Below are 21,214 nucleotides of genomic sequence, written 5' to 3' on the forward strand. Positions count from 1 at the left end.
CCAGAGGCCACCAAGAAGGACTGCACATCTGCCTCCTGGTGTTGTCCTGAATGTGACTTCATTACCTGATGTACATTACCTGGGAGTGTCTCTCACCAGCCCATGGGCATTCCCCAGTTCAGGTTCGCAAACCTGTTCACCTCAGCCTATTCTTTGGGCCGCTGACAGGGACTGTCCAGCTCAGCTACACCATGGAAGGGAAGGGAGCCACCCAACACTCTGCATATTCGAGAGTTTTCTTGCCAGGCCGGTTGAAATAAATGTATGAAACAAAGTATCCTCTAATTCTACATCTTCATCATTCTGTACTCCAAGTGACCTCTTCATGCTGACTGCTTGTGACACAGGTATGACCCAGTTCCACGGCACAACAGCTTTTCCTCTCGCAGCTTATATAGAACTAGGAAAATACATCCATTTCCAGAAAAGAAAGCTCAGAGATACCTCTGTTAATAACAATTTATTCCAAGGAAAACAATCTTCCACTATCTCCATTTTCTAAAATCTATAGCTCTAAGAAGTTGCTCCCTATTTTCCCTAAATTATAAACTAAGCATTTGAGAAAAAAAAAAAACGAAAAACGGAGGTATGAACTAAAAACAGCTAAATGGACAAATTCCATACAACAAAAACTTCCAAACAAATGAACACCTCCTTAAAAAACTGAATGGATGGCTGACTCTCTGTCCAAACACCATCCATCCCCTTTGAACTCCTTGTGGCTGGCGCGGCACAAAGGCTTCCTCAGGCGCAAGCCTCTCCTCTCCGGTCTTCCTGCGCTTGCTTGGCTGAGAGGATCAGAGCAGCCAGGCTGGAGGCAGGCTGGCCTGAGGTCACAAACGGGTGCTGCTCAGAGAGAAAACAAACAGGAAAGGGAGCCTTACTTTCCAAGATGACAGATTTCTCTTCAGCCTCTGGCACTCAAGCACCATTCCTGGGCTAGCAGCAAGACACAGCAAGAGGAGCCAGAGCAGCCTCTGCCCCTGCGCCTTCCTGCGCCGCTCACCTGGCTCAGCCAGGCCCACGTGGCCCACAGTCCCCTTCATCCCTTCCTGCGGCTGTCGTCAGCTCCCAGGGCTTCTTGCCGCTTCCCTTTTGCTTACCTGCAGGAGCTCCTGGGCAGACCAGCGCCTGTCTTGGTCCGCCTGCAGGCAGCAGCGCAGAAAGTCGCGCAGGAGAGCCGAGTGGTGCCTGGGCTTTTGCAGTTTTGGGGGCCCGTTCCTTTCGATCAGTTCAAAAACCTACGAGAAAGGCAAGGGGACAAAGCTCAAGCTGCTCCTTTCCTACGCACAACAGCTCTCTCCACACACAGCCCCCTTGGGAAGCTGCAGCTTACCCTGAACTTGGGCTCCCTCTGGTAAGGAGCTTCCCCTTCCACCATCTCCAGCCCCGTGATGCCCAGGGACCAGATGTCCACTTTGGGGCCGTAGGCTTCTCCTCTCACCACTTCTGGTGCCATCCAGCTGGGAGTGCCGACGCTGGAGTGGCAGCTGCTGCACTCAGGGCTGAGCCGAGCACAGAGACCAAAGTCAGCTGAGGAGAAAGACAAAGCCTGTCAAAGACAGCGACCGCTGGCAAACCAGCCACAAGCATTGCCCATTCCAAGCCTGACAAGGCCATGCTCGATCTTTTTCCTGGCTGGAAAAGCTGTGGTGCTCTGGCTGCAGCCGGGGAAATCTGAAACTTCACTTCAGAACTGCCCTCAGCATGCCCCTGCTGGCCAAGCAGCGCTTCTGGGCGACTGGCAGTCACCCCAAAAGCAGCCCCACAGCACATACTGGCTACGCTGCGCCTGACCGGCCATACCCACCCAATTTGACCGATCCGTCGGTGCCCATAAGAACGTTGCTGCTCTTGATGTCCCTGTGGATGACTCGGCGGGAATGAAGGAAATGCAGACCTTGCAGGCACTGAGAGAGAAAGGAGGGAGGCAAAGGGAAAAAGTTCAGGCCACCAGATTTCATGCCACAAGAAAGGAAAGGGCTGGAGGAGATTGACAGCTTTCTCAGGGAATTTGTGAGCACAGCATCATGCTGTCAGCAAGAGGAATAGTTTGCTGCTTCAGCACTCTTACAAGTGTTTTCTGTCTTCTGAAGCAAAGGCATCTGAGCTTCCAAGAGCCCCTCCTGCCTTTGGTAGGAAGCACGGGACTTTTGGCTGTATCTTTGACTGGACCAGTGGCATGGCAAAGATTTTATTGGCAGAGCTGCGGCAGCAGAGGAGGAAGCAGCACGATAGACCTGTTGCAGAATCCAGTGCCATCTGGGCTGCAGTGCTATCCTTTGAAGCTCAGCACATCCCTTTAGCTAGAAATTCAGCCAGCAGCACACTGCCTTGGAGCAGCAAGGGGCTCAGGACAGACAGACACGCTCCAGGCAAACGCAGAGAGGCAGAGGTGCCAAGAGGAAACAAGTGAAAGCAAGCGAGTGAGCGAGCACGAGCGTCAGAGGACAGACGCCACGTAAGAGAGTGAGAAGAGAGCCTGGACAAGTGCGGGGACAACGGCAGGCAGTTCCCTTCAGATGCTCGCTCTTCTCCTGGTATCGTGACAGCAGCACCAAAACAAAGGTGTGAGCAAGAAACCTCTGCTCTTCTTCCCCACCGGCTGACAAGGACCATCCTGTGCAGGCCAGGGCCGGCACAGGCGCCATCCCTCACCTCCCGACAGACAGCGCCTATCTGTCCTTCCTCCAGGTACACTGCCCTGAGCACATCAAACAGCGTGCCGCCGTCCATGAACTCCATCGCCAGCCAGAGTTCCTCGTTGACCAGGTAGCTGCAAGAAGAAAAAGCACGGCATGGAGAGAGAGCAACGGGCACAGCTCAGTCACCCGAGGGCCTGAGCCAGGCTTTTGCCACTGCTCTCCAAGCTACATGTGCCGGAAGAGATTCTTGCACACCAAGGGCAACCTTCTCCCATGTGCTGGACACGACTAGAGAAAGCACAAGCAGCTCTGCTTTGTGCCCCTGACCAAAGGGCTTGCTCATTTCTGCCTTGCACTATCTGAAGGAACGCTGACATGCCAACAGCCCAACCTGTCTAAGTAGATGACAATATTGGGATTCCTGTTGTCCCTCATGGCCACGATTTCATTGACAGCCAGCTCCTCGCAATCCTCCTCTTGCAGTGTCATTTTCTTGATAGCCACCTAAAAGGACATAGAGGACAGCTCACTTGAGCAGTTGCTCCTTGCAGCAGATCACAAGGAACACGGAGTGAGTGCTTGTGCAACGACGCAGCCGAGCTCTACCAAACTGCCTTGTTACTAGACAGCAGAGCTTAAGACAAGCACCAAAGCCCATCCCCAATGCAGCATTCTGCACACTGAACCCAATCTGTGCTTCTGACGAGCAGCCTCTGCTGCAGAGACGGAGCGGCCGGCCAAAGCTCCAGCCACGGTTTCCAGCAGCGGGGGAAGCACTCCGGAGCTGCACAATTCGCCGGGGCTGCTGACCCTTTACCTGTTTGCCTGTGCTGGCGTCCAGGGCTCTATAAACAGCTCCAAAGCCCCTAGAAAGAAAAGGGCAGCAGAAAAAGCCCTTTAGTCCCTGGCATTGAAAGCCAGCCTAGGCAGGGGATCTCCCCACGCTGCCTGCTGCACTCTTTCCAAAGAGCCTGGCTGCAGTGTCTCTTCAGCCAAGAGCACATCAGCCCAGCTGCCCTGGGACCTTCAGGGTGTCCAAGAGAACACTCGGGTCTAACATGAAGACCAAGAGCTGCTGCAAATCTCCAAGGCACACACGCACTTGCTTCCGAAGCAAACGCACAAAAAAGTGGGGCTCTTAAGCCTGTGTGTCTGTGTGCGTGTGTGGGTGTATAAAGTGGACAAGACAGACTTTGGAAACACTGTCTTTGAGAACTATTATCTGGCAGCTCTTGTTTGGCAAGGTGCTCTGCTGGCCCATCAAGCTTGCAGGGCCAGCAGATCCTCCAGCTCCTGCTCCTTGCCACAAGCAAGACACTGCCAGCACCAGGTTGTCTTGGATGATGCCATCTGCTTGCTCTTGACTCAGCAGTCGTGAGAGGTGGCAGGAGGAAAAGCCAGCGCTGGACCGTGTTTGGACTTGGCGCTGGATATGGCAGCAGCGAAAGCCCTGGCCCACGCTGTTGTACAAGGAGCAGACCTTGTCACGCTTACCCTCGTCCAAGTTCTTCAAGGGCCGTGTATTTGCTCCTTGGCTCACCCGGGCTCACAACGCTCCCTGAAAGACAGAAGCAGTGCAAGGCGCACTGCAGAGACGCCGCTTCCCAGACCATCCAAAATGCAGCCCCACTGCCAGTCGGCAGCTTGAGAGCTCCCTGGGGCCGAGCCACTGGCTAAGTGCCAGCCTTGTGCTCAAGCAGAAACAATCGCTGCCTGTGTCTTTGCCGCAGAAGGCAGCTCAGGCAGAGGCAAGCCAATCCCATCTGCCTGAAAGAACAGCAGCATTCTACTCTAACCCGCCAGAAATGCAGCAGACGTACTCAGTCTCATCAGCCTCTGCTCCTCTCTCGTCTCGGCCGGCTGGGCGGGGCTGCCGGACCCAGTGCCGGCAGCTGCGGGAGCCTTTTGGGGCCGTGGAGGGACAGCAGCTGGGGGCTTGATGTGCTCTTGCTCCTCTTCAGCCTCTTCCTCCACAAGAGAGGGAGCCAGAGGAGGTGCCGACCCTGCCCTTGAGCCCTGCAGACAGACAGCAGTGAGACACACTGGCAGCAGCCAATCCTTCAGGAGCTGCTTGCTCTTCAGCTGCCCAAGCACCTGGACTAAGGGGAAATCCTAGACTTTGATACAAATGGCATTCTGAGCCATCCAAAGCCTATGGAGATGGCTGAATTGGGTGCTCCTCCATCTTGCCATGCATTTCATCTTGCACCCCGGCTACAATCAGCAAGACACCTTTTGGGCTGCCACACTTGGCTTTCCTCTCTTGGAAGGCTCTTAAAGGGAAAACTAGGAAAGAGCCAGTGCTGCCTTTGCTCCCGCTGATGCCAACAGGCAGCTGGGCTTTCCTTCAGCCTCCCCGCCTGCCGCTCTCCACTCCAGTGCAACAGGCCAAGCTCACAGCTTGCTGCACAATTCTTACACGCCAGCAAGGTCAGAGGCTCCTTTGCCACTCACTCACCAAAGGACACGCTTGTCTCCATCCACGGGTGAAGTGACCTGCAGCCAGCAAGGGGAAAGGAAGCAGAGGCCCTCAGAGAAGCGCCTGTGCTGGCGACTCCCACCAGACAAGTCAGTCCCAACAGAGAGCATTTCCCTTCCCCAACATCCCTCCCATCTGAGGGGACCAAGAGCTCTGTCCCACAGCAAGCAAGCAAGCAAGCAAGCGAAGGACAAGGACACCGTACTATGCTCTGTCTACATTTGGATGTCTTTTGTCAGGGGAGAAATAGAAAGAGAGGCATGGAAATGCCAGTTGTTCATTAACAGCCAGAGCTTCTGTTCTGCCCAGAAGCACAAGCAGCTTTTCACATCAGTTGCATGCAGGGATTCCCATGCATTGGCTGAAGACACTAGCTCAGCCAAGCGGCCCCAAAGGGCCCCTCAGCTGTGGCAGCCCTCTGCTCGAGCAGCCCGGGAACAGCTCCCGGCTTCAGCAGCAAAGCCTAACTGGCTTTGGAGTTTGCGCTTGGTGGCCAAGGCAATCGCTCTCTTTGGCACACCAGAAAGGCTCAAGCCACACAGCCAAGGCTTCTCACGGCAGGAGTTGGAGCAAAAGACGCTTTCCCTCAGCCCTGGAGAGAATCCCGGAGTTTTTACAGGTCCTACTGAGCATTTCTCCTTCGAGTTTGCAATTTGCAGCTTGAAGCAGCAAGCTGAGGAAATGACAGACTGCGCTGCCACGCGCTCTCCCGTGGAGAGAGCACGGCCGCAGCAGGTTCCAATGCAAATACTCTCCACCCTGCAGCGAGTACAGACACCCCCTTCGCAGCCGATGCCCCTGGCAGGAGCTTTAGCAAAGGAAAGCTGGCATCTTCATGGCAATTTTGTTGCCAGCTATACTGGCTCCCTCCATGGGCATAAGGAGCAGAGTGAAGCACAAGGCAAGGAGATGTTCCCCCCAGGAGTGAGCTTTCCTTACCTGTCAGGTGAGCCAGGAAGTAGCCAGAATATGCCACGGAGAAAACACTGCAAACCACGGCACAGACTTGCTCGATCATTTTAGCAGTGCTGTGTGGGTTTGCACAATGCGCAATGGCACCCAAGGGAAATAGCAAGACTCCTCTCGGGGTGCAGGCCGTCTGCTGAGAACTCCTTGCTCACAAGGGTCCTCCTGCAGCGAGGCAGCGAGCGCAAGAGCTGCCCTGGAACAACGGGGCCTTGCGCGCACCGGGACAACGCCGCGCTGACGGCACTGTGACGTGGCAGCGCTCCCTTGACCTCACAATAGCAGCAGCTCTGGCTTTGCTGCCGTCGTTGTGCCCAGCAACCCAATCTTGTGTCCAGCCGAGGCAAAAGAGGAGCCTGGGAAATTGCCCTCAGTCATAAAGCAGCCAAAGAAATCCTTACAGGGCGTGCTGCAGTGCTCCAGGCTTGCTGGGGCAGCTCAGCAAATGCAGCCATCCTGCAGCTCCCTAGCCCAAGGAGAGGCCTGGGAAGGAAGAAGGATGTCAAGAAAGCAAAGCAAACCCCACTTCTGGGCCCCAAGGCTATGACGAAGAGCAAGTGTGCTTCTTCCGGCTGGCCTCTTAGTTGCTTCTCAAAAGCCAAACTTTTGCTCTGAGAATTAAACCCTCTGATCTTGTTTTCATAGTTTTTACCCACTTTCTGAGGATATTATCTATAAACATAGATGTTCATCCATTCCATTAAAGATATGCCTTGTAATAGATATTTCTCACGACCAGTGTGGTTGGGAAGGCAGTAACCTACCTATCCAAGCCCTGGTCGTTGTCGAGGATCACTAAATACTGAAACAACAGAATAAATCTCTTTCTTTTTTTATCACACATTGAGCTGTGTTTGTGGGAATCATTCTGTGTCCAACAGCGACACCGAACTTCTTCCATGACACGTGGGGGACAAAAGAAGCAAAGCAAATGAATTTCCAGCAGTATTGCAGTGCGCAGCTGCTTCTTGAGCACGAAGGTGCCTGCTGACCTTTGCTGTGACTGCGCTGGGAGCCTGAGCTCCATTTGTGGCAGGGAGTTGTTGGCTTATCTCCTGACACCAAGCTCCTCTCCTCCCTCGTGCCATTTCTCTGGCAAATGAAGGGCAGAGAACACCCAGAGGAGCTGTCGGCTGATTCTTGGGCTGCCTCAGTTTTGTTGTGTTGGAGCTCGGGTAGCAGCCACCGCTCTGCAATGCCACGCAGATGTGGAGCCCAAAGAAGGCCCCTTTTGAACGGTCCAAATCCCCACCCTCACAGATGTTTGCCCAGGCTCCATGCTCCCTGCAAGATTCCTTGCAGACATTTGGATGGCCACAGCCCAAAGCAAAGGAGATGCCGTCGTTCCCTTCTCTGGCAAAGGCCCGAGTTAAACGCAGGGTGCAGCTGCATGGACTGGCTGGGAGAGGGGGAAAAAGGGAATGCAATGCAAGTCTCTGGAAATCAACTCTGCTCCCGGTGGAATGATGATCCGAGGCTTAGCTTACTTTCCTGCTGACTCAGCCCAGACACATGCCCTGCTGCTGGGGGGCAGCACAGTGTCTTGGAGGAGCTTTCCACTGGGCTCTTCACACTTGGCATGCTGAGGGGGGCATTTGAAACTTTCAGCAATTGCTGAATGGCTCGGCTCTACCCTGCAATTCTAGTGCTGCAAATCTGCAGTAGTTCGCCAGAAGAAATGGATCCTCCATTTGAAAGCATCTCTTTGGCCCCAGTTTCTAGGTGCTGCGCTGACCGAGAGACGGGACTCTAAAGGAGGGCAGCTAAAAGTAGCTTAAGCAGGAAGCTTTGGCTAAAGGAAATGCAAGGCCGAGCAAAAAGAAGTCCGAGGTTGATTGGAAGTGCAAGCAGAAAAGAGGTTGAAGTGGTTTCTTGAAGTGCTTGAAGTCACTGAAGTCATCTCTTGATTTCAAGGTTCAGATGATGTCCCATTGCAGCCCCAAGCAGTGAGAGCCCTAAGTAGTGAGAACCCCAAGCAACAAATTTCCCATCCCTTACAGAATCATTTGTGTTCCAAAACCACATGGTTTTAAACACATTGATACTTTGAAAGCTTGTGCCTTGATAGAGAACATGCTGTTCTTTGCCCAGCTCTTCCCTTCTCATCAACGGGTGCCTATGCCATGGGCTGTAGCTCTGCAAGGCCAGGACAGAAGCTCAAGTGTGCTCTCTGTTGCGTCCCCCATTTGTTTTCCCATACCCAGGCAGCTCACATCAAGCAGCTGTAGGGCTGAAGGGCTGTAGGGCTGAGGGAAGGAAGAAGGACACCTCAGCACGGAAAAGCATGTGCAGGGCCCCAGACCCCCTTGAGTAGAGTGCTTTGGTGCCCCAGAGGTTTACAGGAGGGAAGCCTTAGGAAGCCTTAGTGCCATTTCAGCCCTCCTTTCCTCTCCCATGCCAAGTGATGGCCTGGAGCGGGGGACAAGCAGGGACTGCTCCCTCCTGCTGCCCCGCCATCAGCTGCAGCTGGCCCTGGGGGACACCAGGTCACGGGGGACAACATCTCTACAGGGCAGGTGGGCTGGGCTGGGGCAGGGCCCCAGTGTGAGGGGGAGAGCCTTGGGCCGCTGGCAAGCAGCACAAAGCCACGAAGGCCACAGCTCGGCCGGAGCGCACAGCTCCGAAGGCACCGTCTGCCTTAGGTGCGGTGTGGCAAGGAAAGGAAGCTGGCAGAGCTCTGGAGGGTTTTGGGTTTTTATTGCCAGTCTTGCTGAAATCCAGGGCAGAAACAGAGCCTCTTCTGGCTACTTCATCATCTTCACCTTCATCATTCTCTCCTCTGGGTGGCCTGTTCAGGCTGACAGCTCGTAGCACGTGCATGCTCCGCTTCTACTGAGTCCCAGCTTTTGCTTTGATAGCTTCATTCTCACTATGACAATTCTCTCTTTTCTCCTAAAAGGCTACTCCTGAGCTTCCCTACAACAACAAAACTCTACTCTTATCTAAACATTATTGAAGCTTGCTATGCTCTAGCGTCCTCACTAAAAGCAGCTAAGGTAAGAAACGGACAAAACCTTAGCTGAGCGTGGCTCAGCTCCTCATAAAGAGCAGCGGATGGCTGACTCTCTGCCTAAACACCATCCATCCCTAGCTGCCAGCCAATAGAGGTTGTGGTGGGCGCAAGGGGACGCCAGCGGCCAATGAGAGATGTGCACCTTGGGGGCGGAGCCAAAGCCGAGGAGGCGGGTAGGGCGTGGAAAGGGGCAGAGTCACATGGGGCGAGTCAAGGGGAAGGGGGCGTGGTGAGCGTTGTCTCCACACGTGTTGTGTCCCCCGCAGGGCTGTGACTGGAGGGGACACTCGGTGACCCCTGATGGCCCTCATGTGTCACCTGCAGGGCAGTAAACTTACGCTCTAACACCACCCTGAAAACCAGGCCAAGGTGCTGAGAGACACATCCAGTCATAAGAAACTCAGGCGGAAATCTTGGTCGAGTTACTTTTCCTTCGAGGCGCTTGTGAAGGGTCTGCTCTGTTTACCAGCTGAAAACTCTGATTTCTGTCTTAAACTTAACCCAAATCAGTTCATTGCCACTTGTGCGTATGGACACTTGATTTCTTTGCACTTTTTACATTGAATCCCTGGTGTTTATTCCCTCTGTGTTTCCAGCCTGCCTCACTATCCCCTACAAGGAGGGATAACATGATTTTGGGGATCCGAAGGCAGAGGGGTGAGGTGTTGATGGCCTGGCGGTCCTGATGAGCCCACCCCACTCACAAGGGGTGTCATTACCATGGGGATCCCATGGAGAGGGGGTGTAATCACTACAGGAGGGACTCAGAATTTGGGGAGGTGTCGTAGTTTTAAACTAAGAAAATTACTTATTTCTTGCTGTGAGATATGGATTAGAAGAAGAGCAAAACAGGCATAAAACTTAAAAGGAAAAAAAAAAAATAATTTATTGACAAACTACAATAATAAGAACACCACAATGAACTTCCAGAAAAACCTTTTCATCTTCTATCTACCCACTATTTTTTTGTTCACATGATAACAGAGACAAAAACTTTGGAACTTTGATGGTTAAAACAGTCCCAATTCTTGCTACAGTCTTTTCACCAGTCTCTGGAGAGAAACAGAAGTTTCTTCCTGTTAATTTATGGAGTTTCTCACAAGAAAACTATTTTTGTTATAGTTTTCCATTGCCCTAATGTCAGCTGCCCAGAGCTGCTATTATTAGAGCCCACTCCTCCCATTTTCACCTCACTCTGAAGTGTGTATGAGCCATGAGTCTAGAGATAGCATTTTTAAGGATAAGTTATTCAAAGGCAAAAAAAGTCTTCTTCATCTGTTTCTGTGAGCTTCACGAAAAAACAGTTTTCTCATTGCCTCTCAAGGCTTCAAATCTCCCAGCACTTCACTATACCATAATTACTCTACTTTTTACTCAAAATTTACACTTTGAACACTTTATTCCTCCCTAGATACTGTATCATGAATTAAAGGAGTTCTTTTCAGGACTTCATTGTCCATCTCCATAGTTTTAACAGAGAGATATTTCAGCTTAATTAAAGCATCTGCTTAATTCTCTACCTCTTCTGAAGCTTCTTTTCTTTCCTGTCACTGGTAGTTTATAAAGTCTCTTTTCATGTTGATCTCTCTCTCTCTCTCTCTCTGGATAAAAAGATTAATCCGCAAGTCTCATCTGAGTAATAAAAGAGTTAAAATCTTGCCCAGGCTTTTGTAGATGGTTTGGGGATCTCTGCCGAACAGGAGCTGGAGCCGTCTGCGATGGAAGGTTCTTCATAGCTGCTCTGAAGAGTGTGGTCGCTGTCTCTGCATGCTGCAGGTCCAGAGCCTCTCTCCTTCTTCACTCGGCAGTTTCTAGTGAATTTAGTTACAGCAAAACCTGCAGCCGAGCCAGAGATGGGCCCAGCCCGGGCTTGGGGAAAGCCTTCCCCAGGCCCTCCCCATCTCCCGGCCGGGAGACAGAGCAGGCCCGGCTCCCGTCCCCGCCCAACCGCATGGCCTGGGCAGGGAACGGGAGGCCTGGAGCTCTGCCACCCTTCACAGCCAGGAAAACAAAGAGAACCAAGAGAGTTCTGGTTTTACACTTTAAGGTAGGGTTCACAAGTTGATCTCACTTTTCAATGGCCTAAACTGCTGTCAGTTCTCAGCAATGACCGATAATTGGTCAGGAGCAAAGACTCCAGGCAGTTCCCAGCAACTCCAACTTCCTTAAAGGTAAAGTAACTCCATGACAGGAGGTTAATGCTCCCGAGTGTCCTGATGTCCTGTGTCCCCCGTGGCCTGACCCCCAAACCGGGGGTTGCCATAGTTCTGGGAGTCCTACTGAGCTCAAGCTCCCCTCAGGAATCAAGTGTCCCAAACCTGTGGGTGCTGCAAAGTTCAGGAGACAAATAGGAAAAGACAGGATCCTGGTTGTGGGGGTCCCACAGCCACCCCAAGTGTCCCAGAGGTCCTGCCAGGCCCAGCATGCCCAGGACAGAGGGTCCCATGGGGGTCCCAGAGCCATTCTTCTGCTACCCCAGCAGGCAGGAACAGCAGCCAGGGGGTCAACATTTGCCCTTGCTTCCACCCATTTGTTCTTGGGGAAGCCACCACACCCCACAGGGAAGCCATCGCCCGCAGCCCTGTGTAAGAGACGGTCCGAAGATTCTCCCATTTGTCTCACGACTGCCGCAAGGAAAGACCCTGAATATCACCAGGGACTCGGTACAGGGGCTCTGGCCTGCTTGAGGTGGATGTTTGCCAAGTGATTGTTTGCAGGTGTGCTGGCTGTGCTGACTTGGTACACTGACCTCATTCCTGCTGGCGTTACTTACTTCTTGCTGTGAGATATGGATTAGAACAAGAGCAAAACAGGCTCAAAACTTAAAAGGAATAAAGGAAGTTTATTAACAAAACTACAAGAATAAGAACACCAGAATAAACCTCCAGAAAACCCTTTTATCCCCCACTACCCACCATTCCCTTGTTCACATGACAACATAGAGACAAACAACTTTGGAACTTTGGTGTTTAAAACAGTCCCAATTCCTGCTAGAGTCTTTTCATCAGCCTTTGTAGAAAAACAGAAGTCTTCTTCTGCTAATCTGTGGAGTTTCTCACAAGAAAACTATTTTTCTGTTATAGTTTTCCATTTTTTCTGATGCCAGCTGCACGGAAATCCTGCCACCAGTTCACTCTTCCCATTTCACATCACTCTGAGGTGTGTATGGGTCAGTGAGTCTAGGGATGTCATTTTTTAAGGATGAGTTATTCAAAGGCAAAAGTTCTCTTCATCTGTCTCGGTGAGCTTCTCTGGAAAACAGTTTTCTCATTGCCCTCAAGGCCTCAAATCTTCACTTCACTCTGTTCCAGCACCTCACTGTATTACAATTACTCTCCCTTTTGCTCAAAATCCACACTTTGAACACTCCATTCCTCCCCATATAGTCTTTCATGAATAAAAGGAGTCTTTTCAAAACACAATTGTCCATCTCCATAACTTTAACAGAAAAATATTTCAGCTTACAAAGCATCTCCTTATTCTCTCTTCCCCATCTAAAACTTAACTCTTTTCTTCATTGTCTTCTTCATGTTGATTCTCTCTCTCTCTCTCTCTTGAAAAAAGGAGTAATCTGTACGTTTTATCCAGGTAGTAAAAGAATTAAAGTCTTGGAAAAGCTGCGAGTGTTCATGGTGTGAGGTTTCAGTTCAGCAGCAGAAACTGAAAACTAAGCCAGGCTGGCCGGCTCTGTTTCTCCCCCCCCCGCCCTCTGCGGCCTTGTCCGGCCTGGACGGGGGGAGGAGGCCGAGACAGAGCCTCGTTACCTTGTCAGAAGCCAGAAACCCAAAGAGAACTAGAGAGCTCTGGCTTTAAATCTTCAGGTGGTGTTCAAAAGTTGATCTCACTTTTCAATGGCCAAAACTGCTGTCAATTCTTAGAAATGACTGATAATTGGTCAGGAGAAAAGACTTCCATCAGCCACCAGCAGCTTCAACTTCCATAGCTCCCAGAGCTATCTTAAAGGTAAAGTCACCCATGACAGTGATGAAACTTAAAAGATGACAGCCAAGGCAAATCAACAGATACACTGCTACTGTGTGAAGAGGAAAGAGACTTGCAGATTCACTTCAAAGCTGCACGGAAAGCTTCTCTACTTTTTTCAGTTGCTTCAAATTTTAAATGGCAAAATATTGGAATACTTCAACTTATTTTTATTAGTTCTAGAATAAAGACAATCAAAAGCATATGCTGCTTCCATGAAGTGAAGCAGAAGAAGCCATTAGACTAAGCCAAATTGTGTTTAGAAGGCGGAGACAGCCTTAGAGGTAAGAGGAGTGGAGAGGTGTGGCAATTGGGCATGTGGGCACCACTCAAGGAGCATCCAGTCCATAAGCAGCCCCTGGCTGTGGGTGTCTGAGCACACAGAGTCCAAATGGAGTGAGAGCTTGGTGGGGAAAGTGCTGGGGGGTGAGCTGTGGGTAGTGGGGACCTGTTTGATGAGCTCCTCTGTCCAACTGGTCGCTGATAGTTGTGACACGTTGTGTGCTATCCAACAGGCGGCAACAGCAGCTGGGCCAAGGTGTGGAAAGAGGCCAAGCATGCAGCAGAGTGGGAACCATGCTGTAGGCCTTGGCGGCAGCCCACACCTGTAGGGCATGAGGTTGGCCCAGAGGGTCCCTGGAGTGTGTGTGGGGTGAAAAGGGAGGAAATGAGGAGCAGGGAGGAAGGGCCAGATGTCACTAGGAGAATGCCATTATATGCCACTGGTGACATATTGAGAAGAGAGTGGGAACAAAATCGTAATTCGTGCAGATCACCCTCACATCTTCAGAACCAGAGGCCACCAAGAAGGACTGCACATCTGCCTCCTGGTGTTGTCCTGAATGTGACTTCATTACCTGATGTACATTACCTGGGAGTGTCTCTCACCAGCCCATGGGCATTCCCCAGTTCAGGTTCGCAAACCTGTTCACCTCAGCCTATTCTTTGGGCCGCTGACAGGGACTGTCCAGCTCAGCTACTACACCATGGAAGGGAAGGGAGCCACCCAACACTCTGCATATTTGAGAGTTTTCTTGCCAGGCCGGTTGAAATAAATGTATGAAACAAAGTATCCTCTAATTCTACATCTTCATCATTCTGTACTCCAAGTGACCTCTTCATGCGGACTGCTTGTGACACAGGTATGACCCAGTCCCATGGCATAACAGCTTTTCCTCTCGCAGCTTATATACAACTAGGAAAATACATCCATTTCCAGAAAAGAAAGCTCAGAGATACCTCTGTTAATAACAATTTATTCCAAGGAAAACAATCTTCCACTATCTCCATTTTCTAAAATCTATAGCTCTAAGAAGTTGCTCCCTATTTTCCCTAAATTATAAACTAAGCATTTGAGAAAAAAAAAAACGAAAAACGGAGGTATGAACTAAAAACAGCTAAATGGACAAATTCCATGCAACAAAAACTTCCAAACAAATGAACACCTCCTTAAAAAACTGAATGGATGGCTGACTCTCTGTCCAAACACCATCCATCCCCTTTGAACTCCTTGTGGCTGGCGCGGCACAAAGGCTTCCTCAGGCGCAAGCCTCTCCTCTCCGGTCTTCCTGCGCTTGCTTGGCTGAGAGGATCAGAGCAGCCAGGCTGGAGGCAGGCTGGCCTGAGGTCACAAATGGATGCTGCCCAGAGAGAAAACAAACAGGAAAGGGAGCCTTACTTTCCAAGATGATAGATTTCTCTTCAGCCTCTGGCACTCGAGCACGATTCCTGGGCTAGCAGCAAGACACAGCAAGAGGAGCCAGAGCAGCCTCTGCCCCTGCGCCTTCCTGCGCCGCTCACCTGGCTCAGCCAGGCCCACGTGGCCCACAGTCCCCTTCATCCCTTCCTGCGGCTGTCCTCAGCTCCCAGGGCTTCTTGCCGCTTCCCTTTTGCTTACCTGCAGGAGCTCCTGGGCAGACCAGCGCCTGTCTTGGTCCGCCTGCAGGCAGCAGCGCAGAAAGTCGCGCAGGAGAGCCGAGTGGTGCCTGGGCTTTTGCAGTTTTGGGGGCCCGTTCCTTTCGATCAGTTCAAAAACCTACGAGAAAGGCAAGGGGACAAAGCTCAAGCTGCTCCTTTCCTACGCACAACAGCTCTCTCCACACACAGCCCCCTTGGGAAGCTGCAGCTTACCCTGAACTTGGGCTCCCTCTGGTAAGGAGCTTCCCCTTCCACCATCTCCAGCCCCGTGATGCCCAGGGACCAGATGTCCACTTTGGGGCCGTAGGCTTCTCCTCTCACCACTTCTGGTGCCATCCAGCTGGGAGTGCCGACGCTGGAGTGGCAGCTGCTGCACTCAGGGCTGAGCCGAGCACAGAGACCAAAGTCAGCTGAGGAGAAAGACAAAGCCTGTCAAAGACAGCGACCGCTGGCAAACCAGCCACAAGCATTGCCCATTCCAAGCCTGACAAGGCCATGCTCGATCTTTTTCCGGGCTGGAAAAGCTGTGGTGCTCTGCTTCCACACGTCTGCAGCCCGGGAAATGAGAAACTTCACTTGAGAACTGCCCTCAGCATGCCCCTGCTGGCCAAGCAGCGCTTCTGGGCGACTGGCAGTCACCCCAAAAGCAGCCCCACAGCACATGCTGGCTACGCTGCGCCTGACCGGCCATACCCACCCAATTTGACCGATCCGTCGGTGCCCATAAGAACGTTGCTGCTCTTGATGTCTCTGTGGATGACTCGGCGGGAATGAAGGAAATGCAGACCTTGCAGGCACTGAGAGAGAAAGGAGGGAGGCAAAGGGAAAAAGTTCAGGCCACCAGATTTCATGCCACAAGAAAGGAAAGGGCTGGAGGAGATTGACAGCTTTCTCAGGGAATTTGTGAGCACAGCATCATGCTGTCAGCAAGAGGAAGAGTTTGCTGCTTCAGCACTCTTACAAGTGTTTTCTGTTTTCTGAAGCAAAGGCATCTGAGCTTCCAAGAGCCCCTCCTGCCTTTGGTAGGAAGCACGGGACTTTTGGCTGTATCTTTGACTGGACCAGTGGCATGGCAAAGATTTTATTGGCAGAGCTGCGGCAGCAGAGGAGGAAGCAGCACGATAGACCTGTTGCAGAATCCAGTGCCATCTGGGCTGCAGTGCTGTCCTTTGAAGCTCAGCACATCCCTTCTAATCCCTTTAGAAATTCATCCAGCAGCACGCTGCCTTGGAGCAGCAAGGGGCTCAGGACAGACAGACACGCTCCAGGCAAACGCAGAGAGGCAGAGGTGCCAAGAGGAAACAAGTGAAAGCAAGTGAGTGAGCGAGCACGAGCGTCAGAGGACAGACGCCACGTAAGAGAGTGAGAAGAGAGCCTGGACAAGTGCGGGGACAACGGCAGGCAGTTCCCTTCAGATGCTCGCTCTTCTCCTGGTGTCGTGACAGCAGCACCAAAACAAAGGTGTGAGCAAGAAACCTCTGCTCTTCTTCCCCACCGGCTGACAAGGACCATCCTGTGCAGGCCAGGGCCGGCACAGGCGCCATCCCTCACCTCCCGACAGACAGCGCCTATCTGTCCTTCCTCCAGGTACACTGCCCTGAGCACATCGAACAGCGTGCCGCCGTCCATGAACTCCATCGCCAGCCAGAGTTCCTCGTTGACCAGGTAGCTGCAAGAAGAAAAAGCACGGCATGGAGAGAGAGCAACGGGCACAGCTCAGTCACCCGAGGGCCTGAGCCAGGCTTTTGCCACTGCTCTCCAAGCTACATGTGCCGGAAGAGATTCTTGCACACCAAGGGCAACCTTCTCCCATGTGCTGGACACGACTAGAGAAAGCACAAGCAGCTCTGCTTTGTGCCCCTGACCAAAGGGCTTGCTCATTTCTGCCTTGCACTATCTGAAGGAACGCTGACATGCCAACAGCCCAACCTGTCTAAGTAGATGACAATATTGGGATTCCTGTTGTCCCTCATGGCCACGATTTCATTGACAGCCAGCTCCTCGCAATCCTCCTCTTCCAACATCATTTTCTTGATGGCCACCTAAAAGGAAATAGAGGACAGCTCACTTGACCAGTTGCTCCTTGCAGCAGATCACAAGGAACACGGAGCGAGTGCTTGTGCAACGACGCAGCCGAGCTCTACCAAACTGCCTTGTTACTAGACAGCAGAGCTTAAGACAAGCACCAAAGCCCGTCCCAAATGCAGCATTCTGCACACTGAGCCCAGTCTGTGCTTCTGACGAGCAGCCTCTGCTGCAGAGACGGAGCGGCCGGCCAAAGCTCCAGCCACGGTTTCCAGCAGCGGGGGAAGCACTCCGGAGCTGCACAATTCGCCGGGGCTGCTGACCCTTTACCTGTTTGCCTGTGCTGGCGTCCAGGGCTCTATAAACAGCTCCAAAGCCCCTAGAAAGAAAAGGGCAGCAGAAAAAGCCCTTTAGTCCCTGGCATTGAAAGCCAGCCTAGGCAGGGGATCTCCCCACGCTGCCTGCTGCACTCTTTCCAAAGAGCCTGGCTGCAGTGTCTCTTCAGCCAAGAGCACATCAGCCCAGCCGCCCTGGGACCTTCAGGGTGTCCAAGAGAACACTCGGGTCTAACATGAAGACCAAGAGCTGCTGCAAATCTCCAAGGCACACACGCACTTGCTTCCGAAGCAAACGCACAAGAAAGTGGGGCTCTTAAGCCTGTGTGTCTGTGTGTGTGTGTGGGTGTATAAAGTGGACAAGACAGACTTTGGAAACACTGTCTTTGAGAACTATTATCTGGCAGCTCTTGTTTGGCAAGGTGCTCTGCTGGCCCATCAAGCTTGCAGGGCCAGCAGATCCTCCAGCTCCTGCTCCTTGCCACAAGCAAGACACTGCCAGCACCAGGTTGTCTTGGATGATGCCATCTGCTTGCTCTTGACTCAGCAGTCGTGAGAGGTGGCAGGAGGAAAAGCCAGCGCTGGACCGTGTTTGGACTTGGCGCTGGATATGGCAGCAGCGAAAGCCCTGGCCCACGCTGTTGTACAAGGAGCAGACCTTGTCACGCTTACCCTCGTCCAAGTTCTTCAAGGGCCGTGTATTTGCTCCTTGGCTCACCCGGGCTCACAACGCTCCCTGAAAGACAGAAGCAGTGCAAGGCGCACTGCAGAGACGCCGCTTCCCAGACCATCCAAAATGCAGCCCCCACTGCCAGTCGGCAGCTTGAGAGCTCCCTGGGGCCGAGCCACTGGCTAAGTGCCAGCCTTGTGCTCAAGCAGAAACAATCGCTGCCTGTGTCTTTGCCGCAGAAGGCAGCTCAGGCAGAGGCAAGCCAATCCCATCTGCCTGAAAGAACAGCAGCATTCTACTCTAACCCGCCAGAAATGCAGCAGACGTACTCAGTCTCATCAGCCTCTGCTCCTCTCTCGTCTCGGCCGGCTGGGCGGGGCTGCCGGACCCAGTGCCGGCAGCTGCGGGAGCCTTTTGGGGCCGTGGAGGGACAGCAGCTGGGGGCTTGATGTGCTCTTGCTCCTCTTCAGCCTCTTCCTCCACAAGAGAGGGAGCCAGAGGAGGTGCCGACCCTGCCCTTGAGCCCTGCAGACAGACAGCAGTGAGACACACTGGCAGCAGCCAATCCTTCAGGAGCTGCTTGCTCTTCAGCTGCCCAAGCACCTGGACTAAGGGGAAATCCTAGACTTTGATACAAATGGCATTCTGAGCCATCCAAAGCCTATGGAGATGGCTGAATTGGGTGCTCCTCCATCTTGCCATGCATTTCATCTTGCACCCCGGCTACAATCAGCAAGACACCTTTTGGGCTGCCACACTTGGCTTTCCTCTCTTGGAAGGCTCTTAAAGGGAAAACTAGGAAAGAGCCAGTGCTGCCTTTGCTCCCGCTGATGCCAACAGGCAGCTGGGCTTTCCTTCAGCCTCCCCGCCTGCCGCTCTCCACTCCAGTGCAACAGGCCAAGCTCACAGCTTGCTGCACAATTCTTACACGCCAGCAAGGTCAGAGGCTCCTTTGCCACTCACTCACCAAAGGACACGCTTGTCTCCATCCACGGGTGAAGTGACCTGCAGCCAGCAAGGGGAAAGGAAGCAGAGGCCCTCAGAGAAGCGCCTGTGCTGGCGACTCCCACCAGACAAGTCAGTCCCAACAGAGAGCATTTCCCTTCCCCAACATCCCTCCCATCTGAGGGGACCAAGAGCTCTGTCCCACAGCAAGCAAGCAAGCAAGCAAGCGAAGGACAAGGACACCGTACTATGCTCTGTCTACATTTGGATGTCTTTTGTCAGGGGAGAAATAGAAAGAGAGGCATGGAAATGCCAGTTGTTCATTAACAGCCAGAGCTTCTGTTCTGCCCAGAAGCACAAGCAGCTTTTCACATCAGTTGCATGCAGGGATTCCCATGCATTGGCTGAAGACACTAGCTCAGCCAAGCGGCCCCAAAGGGCCCCTCAGCTGTGGCAGCCCTCTGCTCGAGCAGCCCGGGAACAGCTCCCGGCTTCAGCAGCAAAGCCTAACTGGCTTTGGAGTTTGCGCTTGGTGGCCAAGGCAATCGCTCTCTTTGGCACACCAGAAAGGCTCAAGCCACACAGCCAAGGCTTCTCACGGCAGGAGTTGGAGCAAAAGACGCTTTCCCTCAGCCCTGGAGAGAATCCCGGAGTTTTTACAGGTCCTACTGAGCATTTCTCCTTCGAGTTTGCAATTTGCAGCTTGAAGCAGCAAGCTGAGGAAATGACAGACTGCGCTGCCACGCGCTCTCCCGTGGAGAGAGCACGGCCGCAGCAGGTTCCAATGCAAATACTCTCCACCCTGCAGCGAGTACAGACACCCCCTTCGCAGCCGATGCCCCTGGCAGGAGCTTTAGCAAAGGAAAGCTGGCATCTTCATGGCAATTTTGTTGCCAGCTATACTGGCTCCCTCCATGGGCATAAGGAGCAGAGTGAAGCACAAGGCAAGGAGATGTTCCCTCCAGGAGTGAGCTTTCCTTACCTGTCAGGTGAGCCAGGAAGTAGCCAGAATATGCCACGGAGAAAACACTGCAAACCACGGCACAGACTTGCTCGATCATTTTAGCAGTGCTGTGTGAGTTTGCACAATGCGCAATGGCACCCAAGGGAAATAGCAAGACTCCTCTCGGGGTGCAGGCCGTCTGCTGAGAACTCCTTGCTCACAAGGGTCCTCCTGCAGCGAGGCAGCGAGCGCAAGAGCTGCCCTGGAACAACGGGGCCTTGCGCGCACCGGGACAACGCCGCGCTGACGGCACTGTGACGTGGCAGCGCTCCCTTGACCTCACAATAGCAGCAGCTCTGGCTTTGCTGCCGTCGTTGTGCCCAGCAACCCAATCTTGTGTCCAGCCGAGGCAAAAGAGGAGCCTGGGAAATTGCCCTCAGTCATAAAGCAGCCAAAGAAATCCTTACAGGGCGTGCTGCAGTGCTCCAGGCTTGCTGGGGCAGCTCAGCAAATGCAGCCATCCTGCAGCTCCCTAGCCCAAGGAGAGGCCTGGGAAGGAAGAAGGATGTCAAGAAAGCAAAGCAAACCCCACTTCTGGGCCCCAAGGCTATGACGAAGAGCAAGTGTGCTTCTTCCGGCTGGCCTCTTAGTTGCTTCTCAAAAGCCAAACTTTTGCTCTGAGAATTAAACCCTCTGATCTTGTTTTCATAGTTTTTACCCACTTTCTGAGGATATTATCTATAAACATAGATGTTCATCCATTCCATTAAAGATATGCCTTGTAATAGATATTTCTCACGACCAGTGTGGTTGGGAAGGCAGTAACCTACCTATCCAAGCCCTGGTCGTTGTCGAGGATCACTAAATACTGAAACAACAGAATAAATCTCTTTCTTTTTTTATCACACATTGAGCTGTGTTTGTGGGAATCATTCTGTGTCCAACAGCGACACCGAACTTCTTCCATGACACGTGGGGGACAAAAGAAGCAAAGCAAATGAATTTCCAGCAGTATTGCAGTGCGCAGCTGCTTCTTGAGCACGAAGGTGCCTGCTGACCTTTGCTGTGACTGCGCTGGGAGCCTGAGCTCCATTTGTGGCAGGGAGGTGTTGGCTTATCTCCTGACACCAAGCTCCTCTCCTCCCTCGTGCCATTTCTCTGGCAAATGAAGGGCAGAGAACACCCAGAGGAGCTGTCGGCTGATTCTTGGGCTGCCTCAGTTTTGTTGTGTTGGAGCTCGGGTAGCAGCCACCGCTCTGCAATGCCACGCAGATGTGGAGCCCAAAGAAGGCCCC

General features: G+C 52.6%; 2 protein-coding genes across 2 annotated transcripts; both read right to left on the reverse strand.

The window, feature by feature from the left end:
• Positions 1-445: 445 nt before the first annotated feature.
• LOC147648006 (serine/threonine-protein kinase PAK 3-like) lies at positions 446-6,296 on the reverse strand. The gene is made up of 11 exons (XM_086869757.1): positions 6,064-6,296; positions 5,104-5,141; positions 4,466-4,661; positions 4,140-4,203; positions 3,463-3,511; positions 3,037-3,149; positions 2,659-2,776; positions 1,811-1,910; positions 1,337-1,533; positions 1,104-1,241; positions 446-846 (listed from the first exon to the last, which is right to left on the reverse strand). Exons 1-11 carry the CDS (start codon positions 6,140-6,142, stop codon positions 745-747), a joined length of 1,194 nt encoding a protein of 397 aa, XP_086725883.1. The 5' UTR covers positions 6,143-6,296; the 3' UTR covers positions 446-744.
• Positions 6,297-14,324: 8,028 nt separating this feature from the next.
• On the reverse strand, positions 14,325-20,213 carry LOC147648007 (serine/threonine-protein kinase PAK 3-like). The gene is made up of 11 exons (XM_086869758.1): positions 19,959-20,213; positions 18,999-19,036; positions 18,361-18,556; positions 18,034-18,097; positions 17,357-17,405; positions 16,931-17,043; positions 16,553-16,670; positions 15,699-15,798; positions 15,215-15,411; positions 14,982-15,119; positions 14,325-14,724 (listed from the first exon to the last, which is right to left on the reverse strand). Exons 1-11 carry the CDS (start codon positions 20,035-20,037, stop codon positions 14,623-14,625), a joined length of 1,194 nt encoding a protein of 397 aa, XP_086725884.1. The 5' UTR covers positions 20,038-20,213; the 3' UTR covers positions 14,325-14,622.
• Between the last annotated feature and the right edge of the window lie 1,001 nt (positions 20,214-21,214).

Source organism: Cyanistes caeruleus, chromosome Z (assembly GCF_971803275.1).
Source record: "Cyanistes caeruleus chromosome Z, bCyaCae1.hap1.1, whole genome shotgun sequence".
NCBI classification, from domain to species: Eukaryota; Metazoa; Chordata; class Aves; order Passeriformes; family Paridae; genus Cyanistes; species Cyanistes caeruleus.

What these genes read in the sequence shown, in the direction of transcription:
- LOC147648006 (XM_086869757.1), bottom strand. Translation starts at nt 6,142, where the DNA reads ATGATCGAGCAAGTCTGTGCCGTGGTTTGCAGTGTTTTCTCCGTGGCA. An exon ending in CTTCCTGGCTCACCTGACAG is followed by an intron (nt 5,142 to 6,063) that starts GTAAGGAAAGCT and finishes TGCTGGCTGCAG; the next exon opens with GTCACTTCACCCGTGGATGG. An exon ending in GCAGAGGCTGATGAGACTGA is followed by an intron (nt 4,204 to 4,465) that starts GTACGTCTGCTG and finishes TCTGTCTTTCAG; the next exon opens with GGAGCGTTGTGAGCCCGGGT.
- LOC147648007 (XM_086869758.1), bottom strand. Translation starts at nt 20,037, where the DNA reads ATGATCGAGCAAGTCTGTGCCGTGGTTTGCAGTGTTTTCTCCGTGGCA. An exon ending in TAGGCGCTGTCTGTCGGGAG is followed by an intron (nt 15,799 to 16,552) that starts GTGAGGGATGGC and finishes TTTCTCTCTCAG; the next exon opens with TGCCTGCAAGGTCTGCATTT. An exon ending in CGACGGATCGGTCAAATTGG is followed by an intron (nt 15,412 to 15,698) that starts GTGGGTATGGCC and finishes CTTTCTCCTCAG; the next exon opens with CTGACTTTGGTCTCTGTGCT.